We start from the raw sequence: 25,991 nt of genomic DNA on the forward strand, positions 1-25,991 counted from the left end.
TCAGAGCAAAAACCCTAAGGGCCTCCAAGAACTTCTTAGAGCAACCTCTTCCCCATTTGGTTGATTCTCTCTTGGATATACACTTCACCACCACAACATACACAAAATCAACTCTTACTTGAGTCCATTGAAGTGGACATATTTGTTGGCCGGAAGAGTCCGGAGCTGCTGTTGATGCAGAGATCGAGAGGTTCTCGTGGGAAGCTATAGGAAGGTCGGAGTTCCGACACTACATGCGTGTAGAGATCGAGTGGGTCACTCGTGGTGTTGCAAACCAAGTTTAGCTACTACAAAGGTTTTGTGAGTGTCTCTAAATTGGTTGTAACGAACTAAAATTTCTATAGTGGATTTGAGGTGGTGTCTTACACCCGGAGTGGTTTTAGATTTTGAAGATGTTCTTCAAATGAGTTTCCACTCCGTGATCAAAATCATGTGTTGATTATTTGTGTTATTTGATTCATTTACTAACTGCTTGTTTGACTAATTTTCCAAAGGCCATAAAAATTGGATTACACCTATTCACCCCCCTTTAGGTGTAGTGTTGTGTAGAACCACTGCTTTTTCAATTGGTATCAGAGCGGGTTCACTCCGCTAGGATTTAGTTCCTGAGTGTGATCCTGTTGTAGTGGTTTAAATGGATAGGTCTCAATCACTCACATCTCCACCATTTTTTGATGGAAGCAACTATGCGTATTGGAAAGTTCGAATGAGAGCTTTCCTTAAGTCTGTGGATGAACGAGTGTAGGCTTCCGTAACAAAGGGATGGAAACAACCGGTTGTAGTCATTGAGGGAGTCCAAACCCCTAAGAGTGTGGAAAATTACTCTAGGGATGAAGTCAACGAGTGTAGTTGGAATAGCAAAGGCCTGAATGCGATGTTCATGGCCGTGTCCCAGGAGGAGTTCAAGAGAATCTTCATGTGTGAAAATTGCAAAGAGGCATGGGACATTCTTGAGGTTACCCATGAAGGTACCAAGGCTGTAAAGAATTCTAAACTTCAAATGCTGACCACCAACTTTGAAGAACTTAGGATGAAGGATGATGAAACTTTTGATGGCTTCTATGGCAAACTCAATGATATTTTCAATTCTTATTTTAATTTAGGGGATAGAATTCATGAGGACAGAATTGTGAGAAAAGTCCTTAGATCTCTTCTTGAGAGGTTTCGTCCCTAAGTCACTGCGATAGAAGAAAGCAAAGACTTGGACAACATGAGGATTGAAGAGTTGGTGGGTTCTTTACAAACTTATGAATATACTCTTCCTATGGATAAGAAAAACAAGTCCATAGCCCTCAATGCTGTTAGAGAGGAGTCTGGTGAATCTTCTGATGAACTTGCAATGAGTGACAGGGAGATAGCATTTTATGCTAACAAATTCAGGAAGATGTTTGCCCAGAAAAACCCAAGACAGGAGAAGAGAAGGTTCAAGGGTTTCAATGGAGGTTCTAGTTCAGAAAACCGAGAAGGGAGGTATAAGCGAGAAACTAGAGCTGTCAAGGACAATATTCAGTGCCATGAATGTCATGGTTTTGGTCACATTCGATTTGAGTGTGCGAATTACAAAAAGGCCAAAGAGAAAGCTAATGCTGCTTCCTTGACTGATAGTGAGTCTGAGTCAAGTGACTCACAAGAGAGTTCTCCCAGGAAGAAAAATCTCAACTACATGGCTTTCACTTCCTCTGTTGTAGGGAAAAGTCATAGCAATGAATCTGTGGTTGAAATTGAGAATGTTTCTGAAAATGAATCCGGGGATGAAGATGGCTTGCAGGAAATCTATGAGAAGTTGTATAAGGAATGTGTGAAATTGAGGAAACTCAATAAAGCACATATTGAGGAAATAGATTTATGCAAAAGAAAAAATGAAGGACTTCAAGGCAAACTAAGAGAAGCCATTGGTCTAACAGATGAGTTACAAAAGAGGAATGTGACTTTGGAAGATAAAGTGACAACTCATGAAAATGAGCTAACTTTGTTAAATACTAAGTTGCAGAAATTCTCCATTGGGACAAATCAGCTTGACAAACTCCTAAGTTTAGGAAAGTCCTCAAGTGATAAGAGTGGTTTAGGCTATTTTGAAGAGAATCCTGATGCTCCTTCAAGATCAAAAGCCTTCTGTAAAATGTGAGAACCACAGTGTTTGTTCCTGAAATGACTGAGAAAAGGAAGGCTCATCCATCTGAAAAGGGTAAGAAGCCTATGCAATTGCAAAAGTCTGTTCCTCCTCCCAAAAGACAAGGCGCTCGCAACATGAGCCCCATATGTCATCACTGTGGGAAGCTAGGCCATATTAGACCAAATTGTTTTAAATTAATGAGTCACTTTGTGCATGCTCCTGCATTCGTTAACAGTAGAACTGCTTATCCTTCTGGAAGGGGTAAGAATTACATGAATGACCCCAAGAATGTCTTAACCTTATTGAGACAAAGAGTTCACAAAGCAAGCCCCGTGTGTCATCATTGAGGTAAGATTGGTCACATTCGACCAAACTGTTTTGAGCTTAGGAGGCACACCAAGAGAATTGAAAAGCCCTTCTCAAGAAAATGGATACCAAGGTGGATCATCCAAAAGGGAAAGACGCAAGCCACACATGGCTTTGGTGCTGTAGACTGACAGGTATGCATTACATGCATTTTCATTTTATTTTATTGTTGATGTTTGGTTTGTATTTGTTAGTTGTCTAGTTTCATTGTCATTGATTGCTGCCCTTACATGCACTCCATGATTGCGCTATATAATAGTGGGGTTGTTAATTCTAAAATCTAGGTGCATGTGTCTTTTGAGATTTGTATCATATACCTATGTTTTACAAAGGTTTGGAACATGAGTATCTCTTGTAATCTGTGACTGGCATCACACACTCCACTCCAAACTTGGTCAATTGACATTTCACCACTTGTGAGTTTATTGGGGAGGCAATCAAAAGTGGTAGGAAGCTCTACCTTCATACAGAATTGACCACGGGCTAGATGACCTCATCATGGTTCGCTTGTGCAAAAATATGGTATCTCAAAAGGAAAAGAAAAAGTGAAGTTGTTATATAATATATAAATAAAAAAAAAAGGAGGGTGAAAACAAAATAAGTTTTCTGTTTTCTTGAACATACTGAAACAAGTATTTAAACAGAAAGATTCAGGTCCTAGCAGCATTGGGTTTGACTTTCTGTGTCTTGAATGAGCTTCCCAAGCACTTATGATTTCATTTTCAGCCCAACTCCGCTCACGCCTTACGGTTGAAATTTTTTGATTGAGCAAGGACCGCTTTAAACACGCACGTCTACATTATTTGTGATACTTTGTTTTTACCTGCGTATTTTATGGGAATATGATGCTCCTCTACATTTGATATGTACTCTTGGTGTGAAAATTGACATTCCCAGTATTTGTCCAAGTCATGTGAGTGTTGTGTGCTTCAAAATTGGGCAAAATATGCTTTTCTGGTGGTCTCGCTCGACCCTCGCTCGACTCCGCTCGACAACCGCTCGAGGGTTTTAAGTTCGCTCGAGCGAACGCCTGTTATAAAAACCCAGCGCCGCTCGAGCCGCTCGAGCACAGTGCTCTGTTTTCCAGTTTTTCCCTCCCGTGCATTTTTCTTCCTCTTTTCTCGAAATCAATCGGTTTAATCTTGTGTTTTCCTTCTGAAATCACTTCCAAATCAAGGTAAAGCCCCTTCTCTTGTGTTTTTTCGTGATTTAGTGCTTTTATTTTGGGTGTTTTCCGTGTGTTGTGCATATAGGTTTCAGATTGGGGTTATTTGAGATGCTTCTTGAATTTTTTTCATTTCCTTTGGTTTATTGAAGCTCTTGTGGAGTCATTGTTGTGTATTTGAGTGTATTAAGGAGGTGTTTGAAACTCCCATGGGTTTATGCCCGAGTTTCTCACTTGGATGCACTCAAAGTGTTTGGTAAAATGCCTCAATGAAGTTTGTTTTCTCTTTTTCATCATGCATTGGCATAACATTGTTCCCATACCTATTTCATGTGTATCCTAGGTTTAGGACATCATTTGACTAAGATTGCATTTGGTTTGAAGGTGTTTTAGTTTAGAAGTGGCATTGGCTTGCAAATGGCTTGGCATTGGTTTGCACATGGGTTGGCATTGGCATGCATATGGGTCATGCATATGGGTTGGCATTGGCATGTATATGGGTCACTTTGGACTAGGCATGTATCATTAATTTGAAAAATGAAGAGTGACATGGGCATGCAACGAGTCTTGCATAGTCAGTTGGCTTTGTGGTGTCAGCATGATTGGCATGCATTCATCAGTCTTAGCCTTGTCTAACGGTGTTGACTCTGTCTACAGCCAAAACCATGTCTCGACGTGTTCGTCCTCGCCACAACCCCCCTGCACCCACTCAAGCCCACTTCCATAGTGCACGAACCCAGGAGTTATATTCTCAGAACTTCTCGCATCGTACTCCCATAGTCGAGCGTGAAGTTACTTTAGGTGAGCTTACCGAGACTATCATTCCTCGCATTTTTTAGTCTCGTCAGTGGCAGGCATTGACCACTGGTCATCCCACTCCTTCTGTGGAGTTGGTTATGGAGTTTTACTCCAACATTCATGACGTGTTTGTTGATGACTCGTTTGAGGTTAGTCTCCGGAACATTGTTTTCCGAGTAACTCCGGGCATGATAGCGAATCTGCTAAATGCCCCTCAGGTGTCCTATCCTGAGTTTCCCTATACACGGACATCTCCTCCTAGTCCACAAGTCATTGCTAGTTGTCTTTGTGGTCGGCCTAGTAGTTGGGAAGGGACGACCCCTATTTCGACTGCTCATTTTACACCTGATCACCTCATACTCAGTAGGATTGTTCTCACTAATTTAGATCCTACTGGTCATAATAGTGATGTGGGTCTTGATCGTGCCACTTTGCTGTATGCCTTGATCAATGGTGTCTCCATTGATCTAGGAAGTCTTCTGTGTCGGGTTATTCTTGAGTCGTATCGGTCCTCCAAAACACGGACTGGTTTGCCCTTACCGTGTCTAATCACCCGATTGGCCCTCTCCCAGTCAGTCGCTTTACTTCCTCAGGAGCCTAGAATTGCACTTAAGGCTCCTATTGGTCGTAGGACGGTCCAGCTTAGTCGTGCTCACACAACCCTGCACCCTCTCCGTGTTGAGCACCCTCCCGCTTCCTCCCCTCAGCCTTCGAGCTCCCGACCATCTAGTTCTCAGTCGTCTACCTCGGCCCCATCCAACTCTCAGCCATCCTCTTCGGCCCCCGGTTCGTCGGAGCCCAGTCTTCAGCAGGTTCTTGAGTATCTAGCCCACCTTGACACCCGGTTCGATACTATAGATGCTACGGTTCACAGACTCAATGTTAAAGTTGATAACCTGCAGCAGCTTGTGACCCAACGCTTCAACGACATTGAAAGGCAACTTAATGAGGATGATGAGGATGCTGATGGTGATGATTGAGACCCTTGGCCTCTTGTGACAAAAAGGGGGAGATTATTGTTGAGGGGGAGTAGTACATAGTACAGTATTAACTTAGGGGGAGTGTGGAGTGTTACTTGTACTAACTCAGGGGGAGTGTTAGTTGTTTAGTAACACAGTGTTACTAACACATTTTTTGGGGGAACAGTAGCTTTTGGTTATGTCTGTTGATTTATATCTCATGTTAGCTGCTGTTGTTTGACTAATGGTTCTTGAACTCAATTTCTGATTTGTTGCTTAATGAAATATTTATTTTCTGAAACCTGTACTTGACATGACTATTCATGAATTATGATTTGTGCATATGTGTATGGGTATGTTTAACCGTTTGCTAAGTGTGTGCAGAAATATTTCAACATGTTCAAGAATATGGATCTAGTGATAGGTGTGCTAGGATTAAGTCATATGTATAGGTTAGAGGTTTTGTCACAGAAATGCCAAAGGGGGAGATTGTTAAGGGAAAAATGAGTGTATTGGCATATTCTAGTGAAAACCTGTGTTAAATAGTGTTGTAACAAGTGTTGTTGCGAAAAGGCTTGAAGTGTGCTCGTTATTGGTCAAAACAGGTGACTTCGCTCGACCCTCGCTCAACAGGGCGCTCGAGCGAACTTTGGCAGATTGCACCGCTCGACCCTCGCTCGACATGCAACTCGAGCGAACTCAAGCAGAGTCAACCGCTCGACCCTCGCTCGACACTGAGCTCGAGCGAACTCAGGCAGAGTGTGTCGCTCGACACTAGCTCGACGCTGAGCTCGAGCGAACTCAGGCAGATTGTGGCGCTCGACCTTCGCTCGATACTTCACTCGAGCCAATGTTCCAGATCACTTACAATTTAGGGTTTGAAGCGTCTCATTTGATTGGAACTATAAATAGAACAGCTTAACCTCTGTTCTATGTGTGGAGAATCAGAGCAAAAACCCTAAGGGCCTCCAAGAACTTCTTAGAGCAACCTCTTCCCCATTTGGTTGATTCTCTCTTGGATATACACTTCTCCACCACAACATACACAAAATCAACTCTTACTTGAGTCCATTGAAGTGGACATATTTGTTGGCCGGAAGAGTCCGGAGCTGCTGTTGATGCAGAGATCGAGAGGTTCTCGTGGGAAGCTATAGGAAGGTCGGAGTTCCGACACTACATGCATGTAGAGATCGAGTGGGTCACTCGTGGTGTTACAAGCCAAGTTTAGCTACTACAAAGGTTTTGTGAGTGTCTCTAAATTGGTTGTAACGAACTAAAATTTCTATAGTGGATTTGAGGTGGTGTCTTACACCCGGAGTGGTTTTAGATTTTGAAAATGTTCTTCAAATGAGTTTCCACTCCGTGATCAAAATCATGTGTTGATTATTTGTGTTATTTGATTCATTTACTAACTGCTTGTTTGACTAATTTTCAAAAGGCCATAAAAATTGGATTACACCTATTCACCCCCCCTTTAGGTGTAGTGTTGTGTAGAACCACTGCTTTTTCAAAGACATAATACAACAAGCAACCATAATTAAACTATGTTTTATTTCACTAACATTAATGGGAATGAAGGGTCCTCTGTCCCCACTGACTTCAAACCATTGGATCCACCAATTCTGCATTGACGTATATATTAACCACCTGAAAGTTTAATTTTTTAAGTTTGAACAATTACCCAATATCGTGCGAATGAAACATTCAAACGTCATATCACAAACATTCACGTTGGAACGTGAAAATAAAACATTCGAATGAAAAATATCGATTGTCTTGATGCAAAATAGAGGAAAATTGTCTTTGCGATCTTGGATGAGTCTAGCTGCAAATTGGCGAAGATGTGGTCTGATTTATGATTTGGAAATAGAATTGTAATTCATTGTTATAGAGTTTTATGTATCTGCATATCGCTAGTAGATAGTTGTTCTCCCTGTGTACTTGTCCAAAGTTGATAAAGATTGGTTCTTCACCATACGAGGGAGTCAATGATACAGGTACCCCAAAGACTTTATTCCTTGGATAAATTGAGGCTGAATGGAATCAAGCATCGTCTCTTTTGTCACCAGTGGATGCAATACTTGGTTCAATAGAAAGAAACCTGCAACTTGCTGCTGCTCTAGGAGGGCATGTTGCCTGGAATGTGCTTGGCTTTAGCCCACAACAAGTTCTATATTTTTCTCTGGGGCTGCTGTTTCTATGGACACTGGATTCAGTAATTCCGTTCTCTCTCTCTCTCTCTCTCTACCCAAGACCCTTTTTTGAAACTATGCTCCCAGGACTTGTTTTATTATGAAATTGTGTGTTTTTGGCTGAGTACCAATATGTTGTGTTATTCTTGGAGGCACTTAAAAATTATTTCATTGGCCGACTCACCCACTCACGTGTTGCTTAAATCACTAACAGTGGAGACAAGGTCAAATTGTCTTTACCATACTAATACTAGAATCTTACAATATTGGTTGTTTCTAGGTCTCTTTTGATGGAGGTGTTCCTAGCTTGGTTCTTGATACAATTGGGCACACATTTAGTCAGAAGTACCACAATAGGATTGTTCAAGTAAGATACCTCTCTCTCATTGTGTGGCAGTGCATTGCATTTGTTCATTATGTTTTTATAGGAATAACTATCCAATAACACTATGATGAGCCCATTCTACATTTATTTGGTGATGACATTCATGCTATGTTCTTGTTTCAAAGACCATAACATGTTCAGGGCTGTCTTGTTCTGTAAGATTATCGTGTTGTATGTTCATTACAGTATTACCTATCTTCTGATAAGTTTTAGAACTGTTTTTCATGTCAATATGGACCTCACGTGCAGCATGAAGCTGGCCATTTCTTAATCGCTTACTTAGTGGGCATTCTTCCCAAAGGATACACACTAACTAGTTTGGAAGCTTTGAACAAGGAAGGATCTCTAAATGTTCAAGCTGGGACCGCTTTTATGGATTTTGAATTTGTTGTTGAAGTGAGTTTGTTTTCTTTAATCTAATTTTAATTACATAATTTCTTCTGTTCCTATTCTATTTTCTGTCTCGCTGCTATTTTTGGTTCTATTAAGTTACATACTTATTTTATGGAAGCTCAGGTTTCATTTCATGTTCCTTCACAAGTTCACAACTAAAGGCACCTGATGATGCCATGGCTCTGCTGCTTTTATCCAGAACCAATTGCTATGAATCGGATTTGACTTTGCAGCAGAGCTCAAAGCTCTTTTGGGTCTTGTCACAAGTAGACTTGAGGGAGTTATTGTCTATTGTCTTTGTTGTCACAGGTTAAACCTGTGGCAACTGTCGGCAGGTTGAGTCTGCTACTCAACTCGTTAACTTTGTTGACACAAAGTTATATGATAACATCCAGTCTTTCCATTTCGGCAATTTCATATATAATTTATCATGCATGGGTGTTGATAAGATCTTGTAGCCATCGAGGTAATGGACTTGTGTCCCTTACCCAATTGGTGGTATACCTAAAAGTAACAAGTATGTTGGATGCTATCATGGTATCATTGATCAAACAATAAATAATAGAACTTTAGATATAGAGATTGTGGCATTTTTTCTAGAATAAATTCTTTGGGATTAGTTGATCCATTGACTTGATGCATAGGACCTGTTGATGCTTAGATTTAATCAAGCATAGCTAAACAATAGCAGCTTAACCTTTGATAAGGGAAGTGGTCTGTGTAAAGGTGGAATTCAAAAGCTTTCATTGGAGGGGGTTCGGTTAGTTCTAATGGGCAAGCTGAATGCTGCTATATACGAACTTATAACTTGACAGGCGCTATATTTTTAAAAAATAGATAAAAAAGAAATCTTTATTACTAATATAAACAGTGTTTTGCATTTAATAGCATCTAATGTAGTTCAATATTCCTATAAAAAAATGTAGTTAAAAAACACCAGCACAACTCCAAATATAGTGGGAAAAAAATTCAAGAAAGGAACAATTTCGGTAACCTCCATTGTTTTCCTCTTCTATTCTTTTAGATCTTTCGGTACACTAAAAAAGTAAACTCTAATTATAAGAAAAATGACTTTTTCCAGCGATCTTATATTTGCCATAAAAAAAATAGTTGCTAATAGTACTTTATTGGAGCCAAGCAAAGTCGCCATAGCAAATTTCATTTTTATTTCGTTGTGAACAGTTTTCAAGCTTTTTGCAGTGATATTTTGTGACGTTTGTAGTGTATTTTTGGCTAAATTCATTTTCAGCGTTGGAAATTTCATCACAAAAAGTAAATTTTACTGTAGATGGACTTTCTTTGAAGCAGTAAGTAGAAAATGGCGTAATTATGTGTTTTACGGTGGCAAAAAGTCGCCGTAACAGGACCTCCTTATTGGACGAAAAGTAATAAATAAAACCGCCGCAAAACATATATATCATTTTCCGTTTATTATTTTTTCACGCCGATAAACAACCGCTGCAATTAATTTTGACAAGAAAAATCACTTGTTTGCTATGAGGATTTAACTATTTGCGGCAACACTAAATCGCGGCAAAAAGATCACAATCAGCAACGGCAAGTAGCGAAAAGCATAATCCCTATAGTTTAAAGCCCCCTCTGACCCACCCCCGGGCATCTCTCTCTCTCTCCCCTTGTATCACTGCAGTCCCTCGCCGTCGCAGGTAGCAGCCTTCGTCACACAAGTAAGTCTCGGTCCATCCTTCTGTTTGATTGTGTATTTTGTGAATATTCACTTTTCCGTTTGTAGTGATTTTTCCAATGGCTGTGGCGCACGCGATAGGGAACCTCTTGACCAACATAAGTCTTGGAAAATTTGTTGTTTCATTCACAGTTGTACTCTCAGCCTATCAAAACACGAGAGTCTTAGGGCATCTGTCAAATTTTTTGTCTTTTTCCATATTAATTTTGAAAATTGGAAATCGGAATCACGAGTTTCTTTATTTCACTATTATTTGGTAATTGTATGAAAATCTATAAATAAAACAAAAGATCCTCTAAATAAAACCAAATATCACTTATATCCTCGTTGAATTCAACCAATTTGGTTGTGTAAGTTGATTCAGTCAGTTTTCTCCACAGCTATAGCTACTATTCTTTTCTTCTTGAACATTCTTTTTTTAGGAAACATTTGTCATTGTATTGAACTAGTATTGATCTTTTATGTTTTTTTTTTCAGGAATGATATTGGTCTACCAAGCAAAAGCACTGCAGTTGTTTCTGCTTCAGGGTCATCTGAAAGGTTTTAGCTTCTTTATTTTATTTATGATGGGGATAAACAAAGAATGGCTAATTTGACAACCAATCTCTTTAAAGGGATTTATGATTATGATTTAAGAAAAAACAAACAACGGTTTTAGCATATTTTGTTGGGGATAAGCAAAGAGCCTTAATTTGGGAAACAAGTATTTCTGTATCTTGGCACACATGCAGTCTATTGTTGAAATGCACATGCATTATGCTTAGATGCACTTTAATACTTTTCATCATATATTTTTCTTCAAATATGCAGTTAGGGAGCATTGGAAATGGAATTGAATTTTAACATTCTGAAGAAACTTTAAATTGCTGCATCTTTTCTTTTACATTTTAACATTCTGCATTTTCATTTCTGTGGATCATCAGTGGCCACTTGGGATGGGTGAGATCTATTGCATTTGATCCAAGCAATGTCTAGCATCACGTTAGAATTTCTTGTCTAGTCAGAAATGTCTTGTTTATCCCAATTATCCTGATTAGATGGTTCAGCATTACTTGATGTAAACTTGGAAATGGTTAGGTAACTATTATCTTTAGAAACTGCTCTGGGGAACTTGGGCTGAAAACCTACCAAAATTGAGCCAATTAAACTAAAAAACTGCTCTATTCCAAAGCTCAGTTACTGCGAGGTGGATAAGGAGATTGAGTGTCTCTTCTTTTTTTTTTTTAAGAAGAGGACGGTACCCCAATTTTATTGATAGTCCTCACTTTTGGCGGAGGAAAACCTTGGTTACAACCCGACACCTGGGTATTACAAATAAGAAACCTAATACATCCCAGGTATCCAAAACCAAAAAACACCATCCAAATAAAGAACCTTAACATATGTTCAAAATTACAAGGACCAGGACAAAACACCAAAACAAAAACCCTGGTCATGCAATCTCTTCTGTGATTTGAAAACCAAAGATTATGATTATGCAACTACCCTAATGCCATTCACTTGTGACATTTCTTTGTAAGGAACAACAACTGAGTGTTTTCGTTGTTATTTTTGCCCAACCAGATATGGGATGTGGGAAGTGGAAGGCTAAAACTCACTACCAGGACACATTGAACAAATACGAGCTCAGCTCCTAACAAATTATTGATGTTATAGAAACTTTAGTGCCCAATTATGGTATGGTTAATGGCTATATTATTGGGCACAAGATGGGTAAAAAAGTGTGTTTTCTTTTGCAGGCCTTGCTGTCAGCAGCAAGCATACTTATATGTTTTCTGCTAGTGATGACAAACTAGTTAAATGTGGGGACCTTGAGCAAAACAAGTTTAGAACCTCCATAAAATAAAAAACTTCAAAAACTCCAGTGACATAATTTTCTACTGTAATGGGATCCTTATGGCTACTCAGTCTTATATACCTATCTAATCCAAACAATATTTCCATGATTTTCTTTATTTATCAGAATGGTTTTGCATCCATAGTTATTCATATTATATTTTATTTATATATCATTAATGTTTTTAATTTCTTTAATATATCAATGGAATTCTTTTCTTATAGTAAAAAGCAGATCATGAGTGTGTTCCAAAATGGTATTGAGGCATTCTGGCTTTTGTTTATAGGTAACAATTAGTGGAGCCATACTATATTTTTCTGCTCACTTAGCATGTAATTTGTCACATAGAGGTAGTGTGAAGCAGCCCAGGTTTGTCACATAGAGGTAGTGTGAACTGACGTGGTATTCATCTCCTCTCTCTTTGCTCTCTTTCTCTTTTTTAATGTTTATATTTTCCAGTCATCTCCTGTAAAACAATAAAATCGTTTGAAAATATATTCAATTAAATGTTATATAACTCAAACTTTAGCTAAATTTGCTAGAGGTTCCTACATGTATTCAGTCTTTGTTATAGAGCTTCCATCAATACAATTTATACTCTTTGATGAAAAGAAAAAACAGACTGTGTCGAACTTACCAAACAAGAATTTCCTGAAGCAGAATAAAATATAATTGAAATTATTGCTTGAACACTCTTCTCTTCAACTTCTAGAAGAGAAGAGTTTATCCATGACTTGAACACTTACACTTTAGATGTCTCAATGATATAAGTGTCTCAATGTCTCTAGCATGACTTGAACACTTATATTTTGGTAAATTTGCTAGAGATATTTAGTCATACTTTAGCTATCCATGACTTGAACACTTATCATTGAGACATTGCTTGAACACTCTTCTCTTCAAAAAACCAAAACTACTTCATTCCTCTATTAAGCCTCTGCAGGTGGTAATTATTTCTTTCCCAAGACTTCCTTTTATTGCTTGTTTGCAACTGAAGTATGGAATAAAATGGTTATTGTTGTTTATTTCCATTGTGTCATTGTCATTTGCTTCTCTTTTCTTTCTTCTCAATAAATATAAGTGTTTATGATGCAGCTGTATTTGGTTAACGTGGTTTTTACTTGTTTGTTATGAGTTGATAACTCAATTTACTTGAATTTTAAGTTTTACATAACTCATTTCCATCGTAAAAGAAAAATTGTAAGTATATTATTATCAGGATTCTATTCACAAAATTATAAATATTTTAATATGGAGAAAGGGAAAATTAATCAATTATAAATATTATAAAAAATTTGAAATTCACCATAAAAAGTTGATTTTTTTTTTTTTAATGTAGATTATAAATTTCTCCAATTTTTTCAAAGAAGTGCGTAGGATCTATATATTTTAAGACTGTAGAAATTATTTCTATTTTTTATTTATAAAAGATACAAGGAAAATTAGAATTTTTAATCTAACCGAAAACCAACTAACAGTATTTTCAAATTAGAATTTTTTAAAATTATAAGTTCAATTAGGACAATGAATTTGAAGATGGTTAAAGGTTCAAAAAAGCGTATCATATGAATTGATAGGGATAATAATAATAAAAAAAATCTTGATACATTGTACCATTTGATATTCTATCATTGTTTGATGAAATAGTTCATATTACACAATATCGATATCCATATCCCAAAGGAAAATACAAACCTTCTAAACAAGTTTATATATTGAACATGTAGCATGAGGATGACCAAAAGTCATACTTCAAATTTACATGTTTAGGAAATGAGATGAGATGAAAATTTTGTGAATAGGAATGAAATAGTTCATAAATAATAGTAAAATAGTTTGAATTAAGATGTTTTATTAAATTTTGAAAAAACTGAGAAAAAGTTAAATAAATATATTATAATGTTTTGATATTATTTTTGTTTTGAAATTTGAACCAGTTGTATTATTTTTTATGTTTGTTTGGAAGTTTAAGAAAATTATAATTATTAGATAATAATAAAATAAAAATATTGAAAATTTTAAATTAAAAAGTATCTTGTATTTCAGTAATATTTAAAAAGTAAATTATAGGAAGTTTCGAGATACAATTTATCTCATTTCCCAAACATGACCTTAAGTAGTTTGTAAAAGAAATAGACTTATCTTGTACAAACCAAAATGGTGAAAAACACAGTACTATTATAAAAACTTTTTCACAGTACTATTATAAAAACTGACAATCAAAAGGCAGAGATCAAATGGTCAAATTATAATCAAAAGATTATAATTCAAGTTTATTTGTTGGCAACATCAGAGTTGTTAACTACATTACTTCATGAGGAGTTATATCAAATCAATACATTGTCAAACTTTTCTTTTTTTTTTAATTTTTGGATTCTCTCGTACATATAAGAGAGATTTAAAAATAAAGAAGACAAAATAAAACAAGCAAACCATAATTAAACATTAACGGGAATGAAGGGTCCTCTGCCCCCACTGACTTCATCAAAAGAAAGAAACATCACCATTGGATCCACAAATTCTGCATTGAAAAGCTACGTTAATCCAGCTGCTGCATGCACATTAAGGATGATCTTCATCTTCTTCAGAATTCTCAACCTTCCCATTGACAGAAAACAATATATTTATAAAGATAAAAGTTTCAAATATCAATTATCATAAACGAAGCTTTTCATAATAATAATATTAAAAAAAAAAAAGCAAAAATCAAAGACTTTGTTTTCTCTATGTTTAATAGTACCTATAACGAATGAGAAATTAGTGTTATTTATGAATATTAAACCACCAATTTTACTTGTTTCAAAAATTTAACCTAACGGAAAAATATATATACTAAATTATCTATATTTCAATAAGCATTGAGTGTGCTAAAAACACCAAAGTTTAGATCGAATACTAATATATTTAAACTCCGTAGAGTGTTAAGATATAATGGAGAATATATAATTGGTTGCTTTTACTAAACGGATCATTATTGCATTCAAAGATTAAAAAAAAAAAAAAAAAAATTCAAGATTTTGTAAGTTGGGAATATACTTACCCTTTCTCTGAATAACAATCCAGTATCATATTGATTTGACTTCTCCCAAAGACAACGTGTGGTGGTATTCAGGTCATCCTCCCAATACAAATTCGGTTTCGAAAAAAAACTCATGTAATCATCAGATACTCCTTTTAGCTTTGGTGTACTTAAGACTCCGTGACTGAAAGTTTTCATCTCAGGACAACATCTCACAATTACTTCATCCAAAGATGGGAACCCAAAGGAATAAGGTCCAGAGCAAAAGTGTGTGAGGTTTGGCAAGCGACGAAGTTCTAAGCATCTTAACTTGTTGAAAGTAATCGCCACATTTGCTTCACCAACATCCTCCATTGCTACAATTTCTGTAATCCTTTTGCAATCAATCACAGTCATTCTTTTGAGTTGCACCAGAGTTTTGGCAGTTGAGGATGTTAATAAATTGATCAATCCGTGACAATCTGATATTTTCAATCCTGTCAAATTGTGAAGAGATACCGATGATGGCACTATGTTTTTCAATTTGCTGCATCGTGACACATCAAGGTATTCCAGATTATGAAAAAGTGGGCATGGCTTGGTATTGTCTTCTTTCCACAAATGTGTAACCATACATAGACGACAGAGAGTTAGTCGTCTTAATCGTATTTCTCGATCAACAAGTTCATAAGGGAATATTTCCTCACAGACACTATCGTATACGTTAAGTTTCAACAGATTTGGCAGTCTTGTTAGAAGAAAAGATGGATCAGGAAAATCTGAAAATCTGCTAGGACATATGGTTCCACTGAAGAACAATGACAAATCCTCCAAGTTGGGGAACGTACCCTGTAAAGGAATCAAAATGTACATTAAACAAATTAAAGAGATCATAAAGATGAGTTGGTATTGTTCTTCAATTCCTTCATGATCATGTATAGGTCAACTAATTGCTAGAGTTTATATTGTAAGGGTTACGAAAAATTCTAATTGCTATAACAAGATTGTGTGAACTTATTGCAAGGGAAAAATTCTATGTATATGAAAATTAAACATTTAGTACTTTGGAGAGAGAAAGAGAGAGAGAGAGAGAGAGAGAGTAGAGTAGTTGATAGGATAGGATTGTTAACCTCCTCAACGACGAACATGGGTTGTTGAATGCAAGTCAGGAGTTGGTTCTCTTCACTACTACTGCTGCTTGCAAATTTTGAAGCCCAAATCATTTTGTTCACTTGTTCACCACATTTCCTTAGGCATAATTCTTTCAATGAAGGCCATGATTCCCAATTAGTATGCACTCCTTCAAAAATCCACTTGAGTTTTGGCAATTCATAGAGTAACAATTGAGTTAGTACGGGGAACTCAATATGTCTGGCTATTCCGTCTTCTCTCGCTACACTTTCTTCCATACCTGAACTTGGAGCTATTAAAACTTGTGGTTCTTTACCATTTTGCCCCTCCATATTTCCAAATATAGTTTCTAATGAACTGCAGAAGCTTATATCTAGACGAGTCAGACTTTGCATCAATGTTGTTGTTGTTGTATGCAAATTAGATTGAAAGACGTGCAACAACTTGTCACAACCAAAAATTGTCAATTCTTGAATATTGGGAAAAGAAGTCGCGGTGACTTGATCCTGCCATATAATTTCCAACTTATCCATCTCCCGAATGTGCAACATCTTCAAGCTTGGAAACGAGAGCTATAAAATAAATTAGAACAGCAACAGTGGTTAACACATACCCCATCCAACATAACAGAAACTATAAGAAATATATTTCAGCTCGAGTGGAATTAAATATATTTGATGTATTTGTAAAAGTGAGCATCGATATGTCTGCATGCAGTTTGATCATACTAATAATACATCATCTAATTTAATGAAAGAAATATCATATTGTAATAAACAAATATAATAAGATAAAAACAATTTCCAGTCTTAAATATGAGGTTTCATATGTTTTGTTTGTTGGTAATACTTCAACACCTTTATTTAATGTTTCCAGCAACGAGCCTCTAATTCGTGGATTTAAAACTTTTGATGAACTTGTGATGACTATTTTGACGCAAAAAGATTCGAATATATTTAAAAATTTAAATACCACTTTGAAAAAGTCCAAACAATGGGACTTTAACATGCTCTTTTATAAATGCATTAAAAAACATATATACGAGTTTATGTTTTTGTCATTTAATTTATACAGAATAATCAATTAAATTTAAGTATTCTTTAATAATGATTAATATTGTACTTAAATTTATAGTTCCTAAAGATTAATTAATTAAATTTATGAACTTAAGGAGGGATCCAAATGATTTTTATAATATTGGGATGTATAAGTGGAAATCTTAAGAGAGCCAATAAATTTAATTTCTTTAATTACCTCATCCACCAAGAAAAGGGGTTGTTTAATATTGGACATCTCATACTGCCTTTGATCTTTAACTGTTTGTTGAAAGCTCACAACTTCTGAAGCAAATATCTTCACTTTCTCGCATCCTTCAATTTCCATCTCTTTCAGCATCGGCCATTTTGAAACATGAACTCCTTTGCAAAACCACTTGAGTCTCGGTAAATTTCTAAACGTCAAAGTACTTACTCGAGGGAACACCAAAGTCCTAATTGCTACTACTTCTCCTCCTCCTCTTTCAACTGCAACAATTTCCTCCACCCCACAATTGCTAATCTCAAGTATTTTCAATTGCTCGAGACCTGTGAAAACAGTTTTGGGTTCTTGACCACAGCTCCATACGTGCTTTATTTTGGGCAGACCCTTCATACGCAGTGTTTGCAAGCTAGGAAAGGAAACCTGTCAAATTATGTTCTTTGTATCAATTAAAGATGCTAAATATATATTTTTATGCTTCGATTTTAAAAATATGAAAATTAAATTGGAGAAAGAAAATAAAATGGCACAAATTAGGAAACAATGGTCTCTTAAAATTCTCAACAGAGCTCCCAAGGAAACAAAGTCATCATATCATACCATTAATTTTAAATACTCATTTGTGATGCTATAATAGTTAACAAAAATATGACAAATCCCATATTTACGAAATGAGCTTTTTTATTTGAAAATTGTTTTAAAAAAGTCCCATCTTATTTTCTCATATTTTGCATAATAGAAGTATGACGCTTGATATGATCTGACTTTGGGTAATGGTTGAACACTTAATTCAAAACGCACAGGCCGCTTGATATAAATATATATACATATTAATGTATTATTGTTTCTTATTTAAGATGATTTGTAAAAGCCTTCAAATAGAGTTATCATTAAAGTTTTCATATTCTTATTTTTATTCTTTTAGTTTATTTGCATTTAGATTTTCTTAAAGTGTTTTTACTATATATATTTTTTAATCATTTAGAATGCTGAATGTATATATAACATGTATTATTCTATTCCTATAAAAAAAAAACATGTATCATTCTATTATTCATTATGGTGTGGCTAATTATAGCTACATCGTCGACACATTCTGTTTCTAATTTAACAGAATTTTGGTGGACAGGGGCAATATTGGCACTGTAATTTTGGTGAACTTGCGACGACTGATTTTGACAGAAAGAGATTAGAATCATTTTAAAATCTTTCTAAAACACCAGTACCACTTTGAAAAAGTCCAAACAAATATGCATTAAAAACCATGTAAGTAATTTATTGTAATTTATTCTGTAAAGATTATAATTTTGTTAATCAATCAGTTGTAATATTTAACGCTTTCTATTTTTGTTGGGGTTCGTTTGAGGGGTGAAATGAAATAAAAATTTTATGAATATTAATAAGATAGTTTGTGAATTACTGTGAGATTGTTTGAGTTGGATATTTTTTAGATTTTGAAAAGGAGAGAGGAAGAGTTATATAAAAAAATATTATAAAATTTATTGTTAAAATATAATTTTATAATATTATTATTATAAATTTTTATACTTGTGATTGATAACGCGGTGTGCTTGACAGATGATTTATATGGACTTGTGAAATGTGTGGATCTGAATACTTTTCCGGTAATTAAGTAGTACTCGTGTAATGTACCTGATCATGATGTAGAAGTGGCAACTGAAGATCATGGTTGCCCTCTGAATTGGTTTCTCTACAATCAGCCATGAATGAATCTTTTGTGCTTAGGAAGCCCACGAGCTTTGGAAGATCATTTAGCAGCAAGGTTTGAAGTCGACCGAACAACATCATATCTCCCTGATCTTCTATTCCGTCTTCTTCTTCTTTCACGAATATTGCACCAATGTTGTTGCATCTTGTTATGTTCAATTCTTCAAGTAGTGAAAGGCCTCTTGCTATAGATGATGAGAAGATAAATCTTAATTTATCACAGTTCTCCACCTTTAAAACTTTCAAGTTTTTGAAGGATGACAATGGAAGTTTGCCCTGACAAATTTCTTCCAAGTTGAACATATTTTTCAAAACAAATGCCTCCAAGGTAGGAAAGGCAACATCCGATGTCCCCAACTCAGGGCTATGCTTAATATTACCATTGTTTTGGATATGGAGATGCTTCAATTGTTGAAAATCTTCTCTATCTACTTCATATAAGACACTCTTAGTTCTACTCTTAGTTCTATTCGCCTCGTCTAAGGAAAGATACTCTGTCCCCTTCAGTAGCATTTTGATCCCAAAGTCCAATTGGAAGCTCATATTCAGATTGAGTTTTAAAACTCTTGAGAAGGCTGCCTCCCTCGTAAAAACCAGATTGTAGATTTCATCTCCAATGCATATCTTGTATCTCTTAAGCTTTTCATGAAACAAATTTGCCGGTAGATTGTTGGCATTCGGAATATCTATCTCTAAGGTGGTCAATTGTGACAATTTCTTTAACTCTGCAAGGCTAGCATTTTTTCCTTCATTGCCGGGTCCTTCAACCTCCCATTGGACTTTGATTCCTTGCATATACAACTCTTCTAAGTTGACCAAGCTTGACAAGACATTAGGAGCAATCACTCTAAGTTTATAACAACGGGTCAAATCCAATAACCGCAAACGAGTCAACGACTCTATTTCTCTTGGCAAATTTGAAATGGCAGAATAAGCAAGACTAAGAATTACTAAAGTCTTGAGTTCTCCAATCCAATGAATATCTCCCAACCCACATCCATCTAGACACAATGTTTGTAGGTTTGTAAGTGGAAAAAGTGATGAAAGTCGCATTCTTCTCAAACTCAAAACTTCGAGCTTGTCCATCCCTTGGAAGAAAATGTCCGAGATTTTCAAATTACGTGAGTCTTTACAGTTGACATGAAAGAATCTTAATTTAGGACATTCCATTTTATTGGGATGTTCATGGATTTCTTCACCATGAATAGAGAGCGCCTCACATCTATTTAGTGCATCCACATCTGGCCATGCTTTTTGCCCACCATCATCTCTCATGACAAACATATTATGATTCTTTGACGCAATTATTATAGCAACATCACGAACGAGATCATGCATGTAAAATTCCTCGGAACTTTCTAGCAGTAGACAAGAGTCTTTTAGTTTACGAAGTAGTGTATCTAGCGTGTCTCTGGCATCTTCTAATGTATTAATGCCATGACATAAACCATAACCATAAGAGTACTTCAACAAGTCGCGATAGTCAAGGAAGTAAGGCAATTGAGCACAAAGCAAAAAGAGGGATTTTAGCTCCTGAGATTCAAGACTGTCATAACTCACCTCTATGGGAGTATATATGGTTTTCAACATCTCTGTGATGTGTTCGGGAGCCGGGCTTTTTAGTCGGCGCAAGGTATCCTTCCATTCACTTAATCTCTTATTTTTTAATGCCTTTGAAACTGTTACAAGTGCAATAGGAAGACCTGTACACTTTTTAGCTATCTCAGTTGCAATGGCTCTCACTTCAGGCTGATCTTTGAAAGAATCACCCGCCATCTTCTCAATTAAGTTACATGCTTCTGCTTCCTGTAAAATTTTAAGTTCAATCTCTTTTCGGGCACCCATTTTACAAATTAATACATCACGATCTCTGGATGTCATTACTACTTTGCATCCTTCGGAAGGAATTCCTATTTCCTGTAAATCAAGTTCTTTCCATATATCATCCAGGATAACAAGTATCTTCTTGTCCTTTGATAGCCTCTGTTTCAGCTGATTTGCTCTCCCTTCTTCAAATTCTTGATCAAAATTTAGACCTAGCGTGCATGCAATCTTTCCTTGAATTCGCCTTACATCTGGGTTGTCTGTCACAACTGCCATAACCACCTCATCGAATAACTTTTCTTCCCTGGCTTGTCTGGCAATTTCTTTCATCAGAGTACTCTTTCCAACTCCAGGCATCCCCCACACCCCGATCTTGTCGATATCAGTATTTCCCAATGCCTCCATAATCCCCTTCACCGCTGTCATTCTCGAATCCATGGCCATGTAATCCATATCTGTTGTAGTCATCACCATTGCTTCTGAAGGAAGAGTAGGATGCGAAACTTTTTCAAAGTTTCCATTGTTATGAAGTTCGGCAAAAAGTTCGGCAATATCACCCACCATCTTCTTTGCTTCCCGACTTAATTGATGCCGTTGTTTCAAGTTTAGGCATGCCGCATTAGAGCTCCTCGTACCTGCTTCTTCTTCGCTTTCACGAAGTTTCTCGGTGGCCAATTCTGTAATACGATCTACATTTGTCAACCACTTGCTAACATCAGAATAAATTTTCTCACCATTTCTTGAGGCAGCAAGAACTGAATGTTGCACGCTTTCACGAGCATCTTGCAGCTTCTCTTTCTGTTTCTTCAAATTCTCTATGTTGCTGTTGTAGTGACATGAATAGCATAGCCACCGTCCAATAGGTTTAACAGTGTACTCTGCTATTTTCGCTGCAATTGAAATAGCGATACTCTCCGCCATTTTTGTTCAAGTGTTTTTTTTTTTTTTTTTTTTTTTGGTTTTTTGGATTTTTGTGCAAGTAGAAAAGCAACCAAATAACTATTGTATCAACGAGAGATAAGAAAAGCAAAGATGGAGATAAGAGAGAATAGGAAAATGAAGATAGATCAGACTTTAGCACTGAGGGTACTTCAGAGGCAAAATGAGTCCAACAAATAGCCTAAGGAGGGGCGAGGCTTTCATTCCACAAGATGATGAGTGAATATTAGTAGCAAGCAATACACACCTTCAGGAAGAAAAGAGAAATGATGTGGTCACCCAAAGTCGATGACAGATCCTCCAAGCAGTACGTTGTGTGCTGAGCATTCAAATTTGTGTACACATTCAGAGCTGGTAAGATTATAAAAGCCGTCACTACAATAAATTTTGAAAACCAAATTGGAAATATGATTGACAAATAATGGTGGAAAAATCAAACCTTTACAACCAACAAATAAAATGAGACAGAGAAACTATTTCAATCTCATTTAATTGTTAAAATTTTTTTAAATTTTTAAATAAAATATAATACACAATTTATTTTTTTAATTTTAAAATAAAAATAATATTAATCAATAATATTTTATTCAAATTTCATCTCATCTCATCTCACTATCTAAATTGGATCAAAATTTTTTGTCAATTGTTAGAAATTTGAAGAGATTGTGTAAATGGGTACGATTTGGTTTCTCATTCTATTTATTTTTGTACAGATCTGGAATTAAAGAATGTGTTTTCATCTCTTCATTTTATTTTTATATTATTTTTTAAAATTTGTTGGTGTAGAGGAAGTTGTGAACGTGGTTGTTGAAGGATCGGAGGATTTTCAGGGAGGAATTCAACATTTCGTACAAGGGCTCCAAGATCCCTCGCCCCATGCAGGCTTGGGTTGAGAGTAAACTGAATCTGAAGCTGTTGAAGGTGGTAGAGAAAGCAAGGTACAAGAAACCTTCTTCTATTGAAATGGCGGCCATTCCGCTCAGTATGCAACAACGCAATGTGATCAAGATTGCATATGTGTTTTTCTCTTATTTAGATCAACACTATTATATTTTGTTTTTAGATTTGGTTTTCTTTCAGGTATATGGGCATGATTTATTTATTAAATTTGTACAAATTTCAAATGATTGTTCTTGGATTTGGTTACCTTTCGTGCATATGGGTATGATTGTTCTTGGAGGCATTTTGTTTGGATCTGTGTTGGTTTCCTCTCTCTCTCTGTCCATGCGTTTCTTACAAATTTTCTTTGTGAATCATTTTCATTGCTGTCGTAGTTCTTACCGCTCAGTATTACTGTAATATTTAATAATATTGTATTTTTTATTTTTTAAAAAGTATTTAAAAATATTAAAGAATACATATAAAAAACAAGAAAAAAAACCAATTATATCAAACGGCAGCGGTGAACGTAGCACCGTGCTTATTTAATAGATAAAGAGCGAGAACAGCCATATTCTGCTAATTTTTGAGATCTCAGCCATAAATTCTGCGTATACGGGTTGGAAGAACAAATATTTAAAGTGCAGCTAGCTAGCTAGCACCGATCAAATCAACCATAAATTCATATGATTTGAAAGGATTCGGCTAATTAATTGTGATGGTACCATATATATAAGATAAATCTTGAGATATATCAAGAAGCAAGACTACAAATTACGCAAAGATGGTCACCGGAATTAATCAATTAATGATATGAAGACCAAGATCGATTGGCATTGTGGCGAAGTTGGACATATGACTGACTCTTTATGGTGGGAAGAGTACTGAAATTCTTCGTTTTATAGATCAATCGCGTTCCTAAAATTTGTATTTCATTTGTATCCCCAGCTTCTTTCAATTGAAGAAAGCCCTGACACCCAGTCTTTTATCCGCTCTCCCTCTCGTAGATTGGCAGTCTCAAGTACAAGATTCACTCCAATGGCTGCTGTTAGTACTAACCAAACCGTTGGGCTCTCTGAGACTTTCACACGATTGAGAAAACAAGGCAAGGTAAGCAAGCATTTCACTTTCTGATTCGCTTATTTATATTTCAATTTTCATTCTCATTTTTTTCCACGGGTTATTATTTGTTTCAATTGGGTTTCTCGTAGTTTTTGTCATATCTGTTTTTTTTGAGTTAGCGTTTTGGGTGTTTTGACAGTGGACTACTGGTATGTTGCCTTGTTACTGTGCATCATATTATCCTTGTTTTCTTGTCATTTTAGTACATGCCATTGTTGATCTTGGTCGGTGTGGCAATGGAGGACGATTTAGTTACTGTTTGGCCATAAATATTTTTTATTTCAAATACAAAATTCTTATCTCATCGTTATAATTTTTTTAAATTTTCATATAAAATACAATAAACTATTCAACTTTTTCTTAATTTTTTCAAATCTCAAAATAATAATAATATTAATATTTTAATATTTCATTTTTCTTTTCATTTTAGCACATGCCATTGTTGATCTTGGTCGGTGTGGTAATTGAGCACGATTTAAATGATTTTCTAATACACCATGATTTTACTCTCTTCCACTGAAGGACTTCACCAACAGCACACAGAGCATCAAAAGCTAGCCAAGTAAGTAGAAAAGATCGATGTTTGGTTTTGTTTGTTAACATACTGAAGACTCCTTCCCCTGAAGTAAAATGATTAATGCGCCCTATAAAAGCATGTGCGTGGGTACTGAGCGAGAAAAACACAGTATGGGTAGCGGGCCGACGATTGATATTGAAAAGCTGTTAACTTGCAAAGTAGTGTTACCTGGTTCAACGCCGAAAAGTGGGTAGCGGCCGAGCTCAGTGACTCCGTCCAAAACGCCGATCTGAGAGAGAGGAAGAGAACTGGCAGACGGTGATTCTCAAATCTGAGAGAGAGGAAGAGATCTAAGAACGACGGGTTCGGCCTTCGAACATTTTGGACGAAGGGTTCTGCCGTCTGAGAGAAAGGAAGAGAAGAGAGAGGAGAAGGACGTACTTGGTTCTGGGAAGAGGACGTGCTTGGTTCTTGGAAAAGGCCGTATGTGTTTTCTTCTTCTTCTCCTCCCATGTATTATTGTTTTTTTAAATATAAGCCATGCACCGGGCCTCCACATGCTACGTCTATACGTAGTAGAATTGATAAAATAATAATTTTATTTAATTCTATAAAAGAATTACCAAATTACCAGTGCATTCACATTGGCACTTACGAAATTTAGCTAAAAACCTTCTTTTATTTTAATTATATAAAATAATTTTATATAATTTTTAATATTATATAAAATATTATATATATATATAACTTTTATATATAATATCTAATTATATACGAAATAATTTTATATTATAATTTTTAATATAAAATTTTAATCTTAAATATATATAATTTTTATATATAATATATATAAATTACATTAACACTTGATTAAAATTAAAAAATAGATAAAACCAAATTGGAATTGATAGAATTGAAAATACTAATTTAGAAAGGTAATCAATCTCAAATCAGTTTTTAAAAATATAAAATTGATATATAACAGATCGATTCTAAAATTTGTATAAAATCAAACTTTTAAATTGTCGTTGATTTAATCGGACCACCCTTTTGTTGCCGCCACTTTTAATTATCTGCGACGACTTCACCCTAAGGATATGAACAATAATTTTATCTTGAACCTTCTGGCGTGCACCTCGATCATGGTGAGCCACCTCTACTTTAATCCCGTTTGGTTACACAAATGAGATGAGATGTTTTAAATAGTAATGAATAAAATATTGTTATAATATAATTTTGTAATATTAATTTTGTATTGAAATTTAAAAAAGTAAAATTGTTTATTATATTTTATATGAAGATTTGAAAAAATTATAATGATGAGTTAAGATGAGATGAATTTTTTAATTTTGTGTAAACAAACAAAGCCTTTGTGTGTATGACTTTGAAATCCCATTTTCTTTTGCTTTTTTTATTGGACAAGTCTAAGGCCACCGCGCTAGGGGCCAATGCTGGCTAAGAAAAAATTATTTAATATTATTATAAATTTTTTATATTTTTTTTAAAATATTTAAAAGTATTAAAAAATAATTTAAAACAAAAAAACAAAAAAATAAAAAAAAAAATTTTGACTTAACGGTGGCTACCAGCGGGAGCGGAGCCACCAGCGGTGCCACAACCTTTTTCATTTTCCTTCCATCATTGCTTACTTTTCTCTTATATTTTCTCTCTTATTGTCTCTCCTTG

General features: G+C 35.6%; 1 protein-coding gene and 1 pseudogene across 5 annotated transcripts; one reads left to right on the plus strand and one right to left on the minus strand.

Annotated features, from left to right (window-relative positions):
• Positions 1–7,389: 7,389 nt before the first annotated feature.
• LOC122274702 lies at positions 7,390–8,685 on the plus strand (annotated as a pseudogene).
• Positions 8,686–14,148: 5,463 nt separating this feature from the next.
• LOC122318794 (disease resistance protein At4g27190-like) lies at positions 14,149–24,803 on the minus strand. 5 transcript variants are annotated; one of them, XM_043136424.1, is made up of 7 exons: positions 24,747–24,803; positions 24,534–24,613; positions 18,950–22,138; positions 17,294–17,719; positions 16,039–16,611; positions 14,951–15,757; positions 14,149–14,508 (listed from the first exon to the last, which is right to left on the minus strand). In XM_043136424.1, the coding sequence occupies exons 3-7, from the start codon at positions 21,767–21,769 to the stop codon at positions 14,473–14,475; spliced, it is 4,662 nt and encodes a 1,553-aa protein (XP_042992358.1). In that variant the 5' UTR covers positions 21,770–22,138; positions 24,534–24,613; positions 24,747–24,803; the 3' UTR covers positions 14,149–14,472. The 5 variants fall into 5 exon arrangements, with proteins under 5 accessions (XP_042992358.1, XP_042992355.1, XP_042992359.1 ...); XM_043136421.1 differs by having other exon boundaries at positions 24,534–24,636; positions 24,747–24,799; XM_043136425.1 differs by having other exon boundaries at positions 18,950–22,106; positions 24,534–24,636; positions 24,747–24,796.
• Positions 24,804–25,991: the final 1,188 nt, after the last annotated feature.

This window comes from Carya illinoinensis, chromosome 8 (assembly GCF_018687715.1).
Source record: "Carya illinoinensis cultivar Pawnee chromosome 8, C.illinoinensisPawnee_v1, whole genome shotgun sequence".
Lineage (NCBI taxonomy): Eukaryota > Viridiplantae > Streptophyta > Magnoliopsida > Fagales > Juglandaceae > Carya > Carya illinoinensis.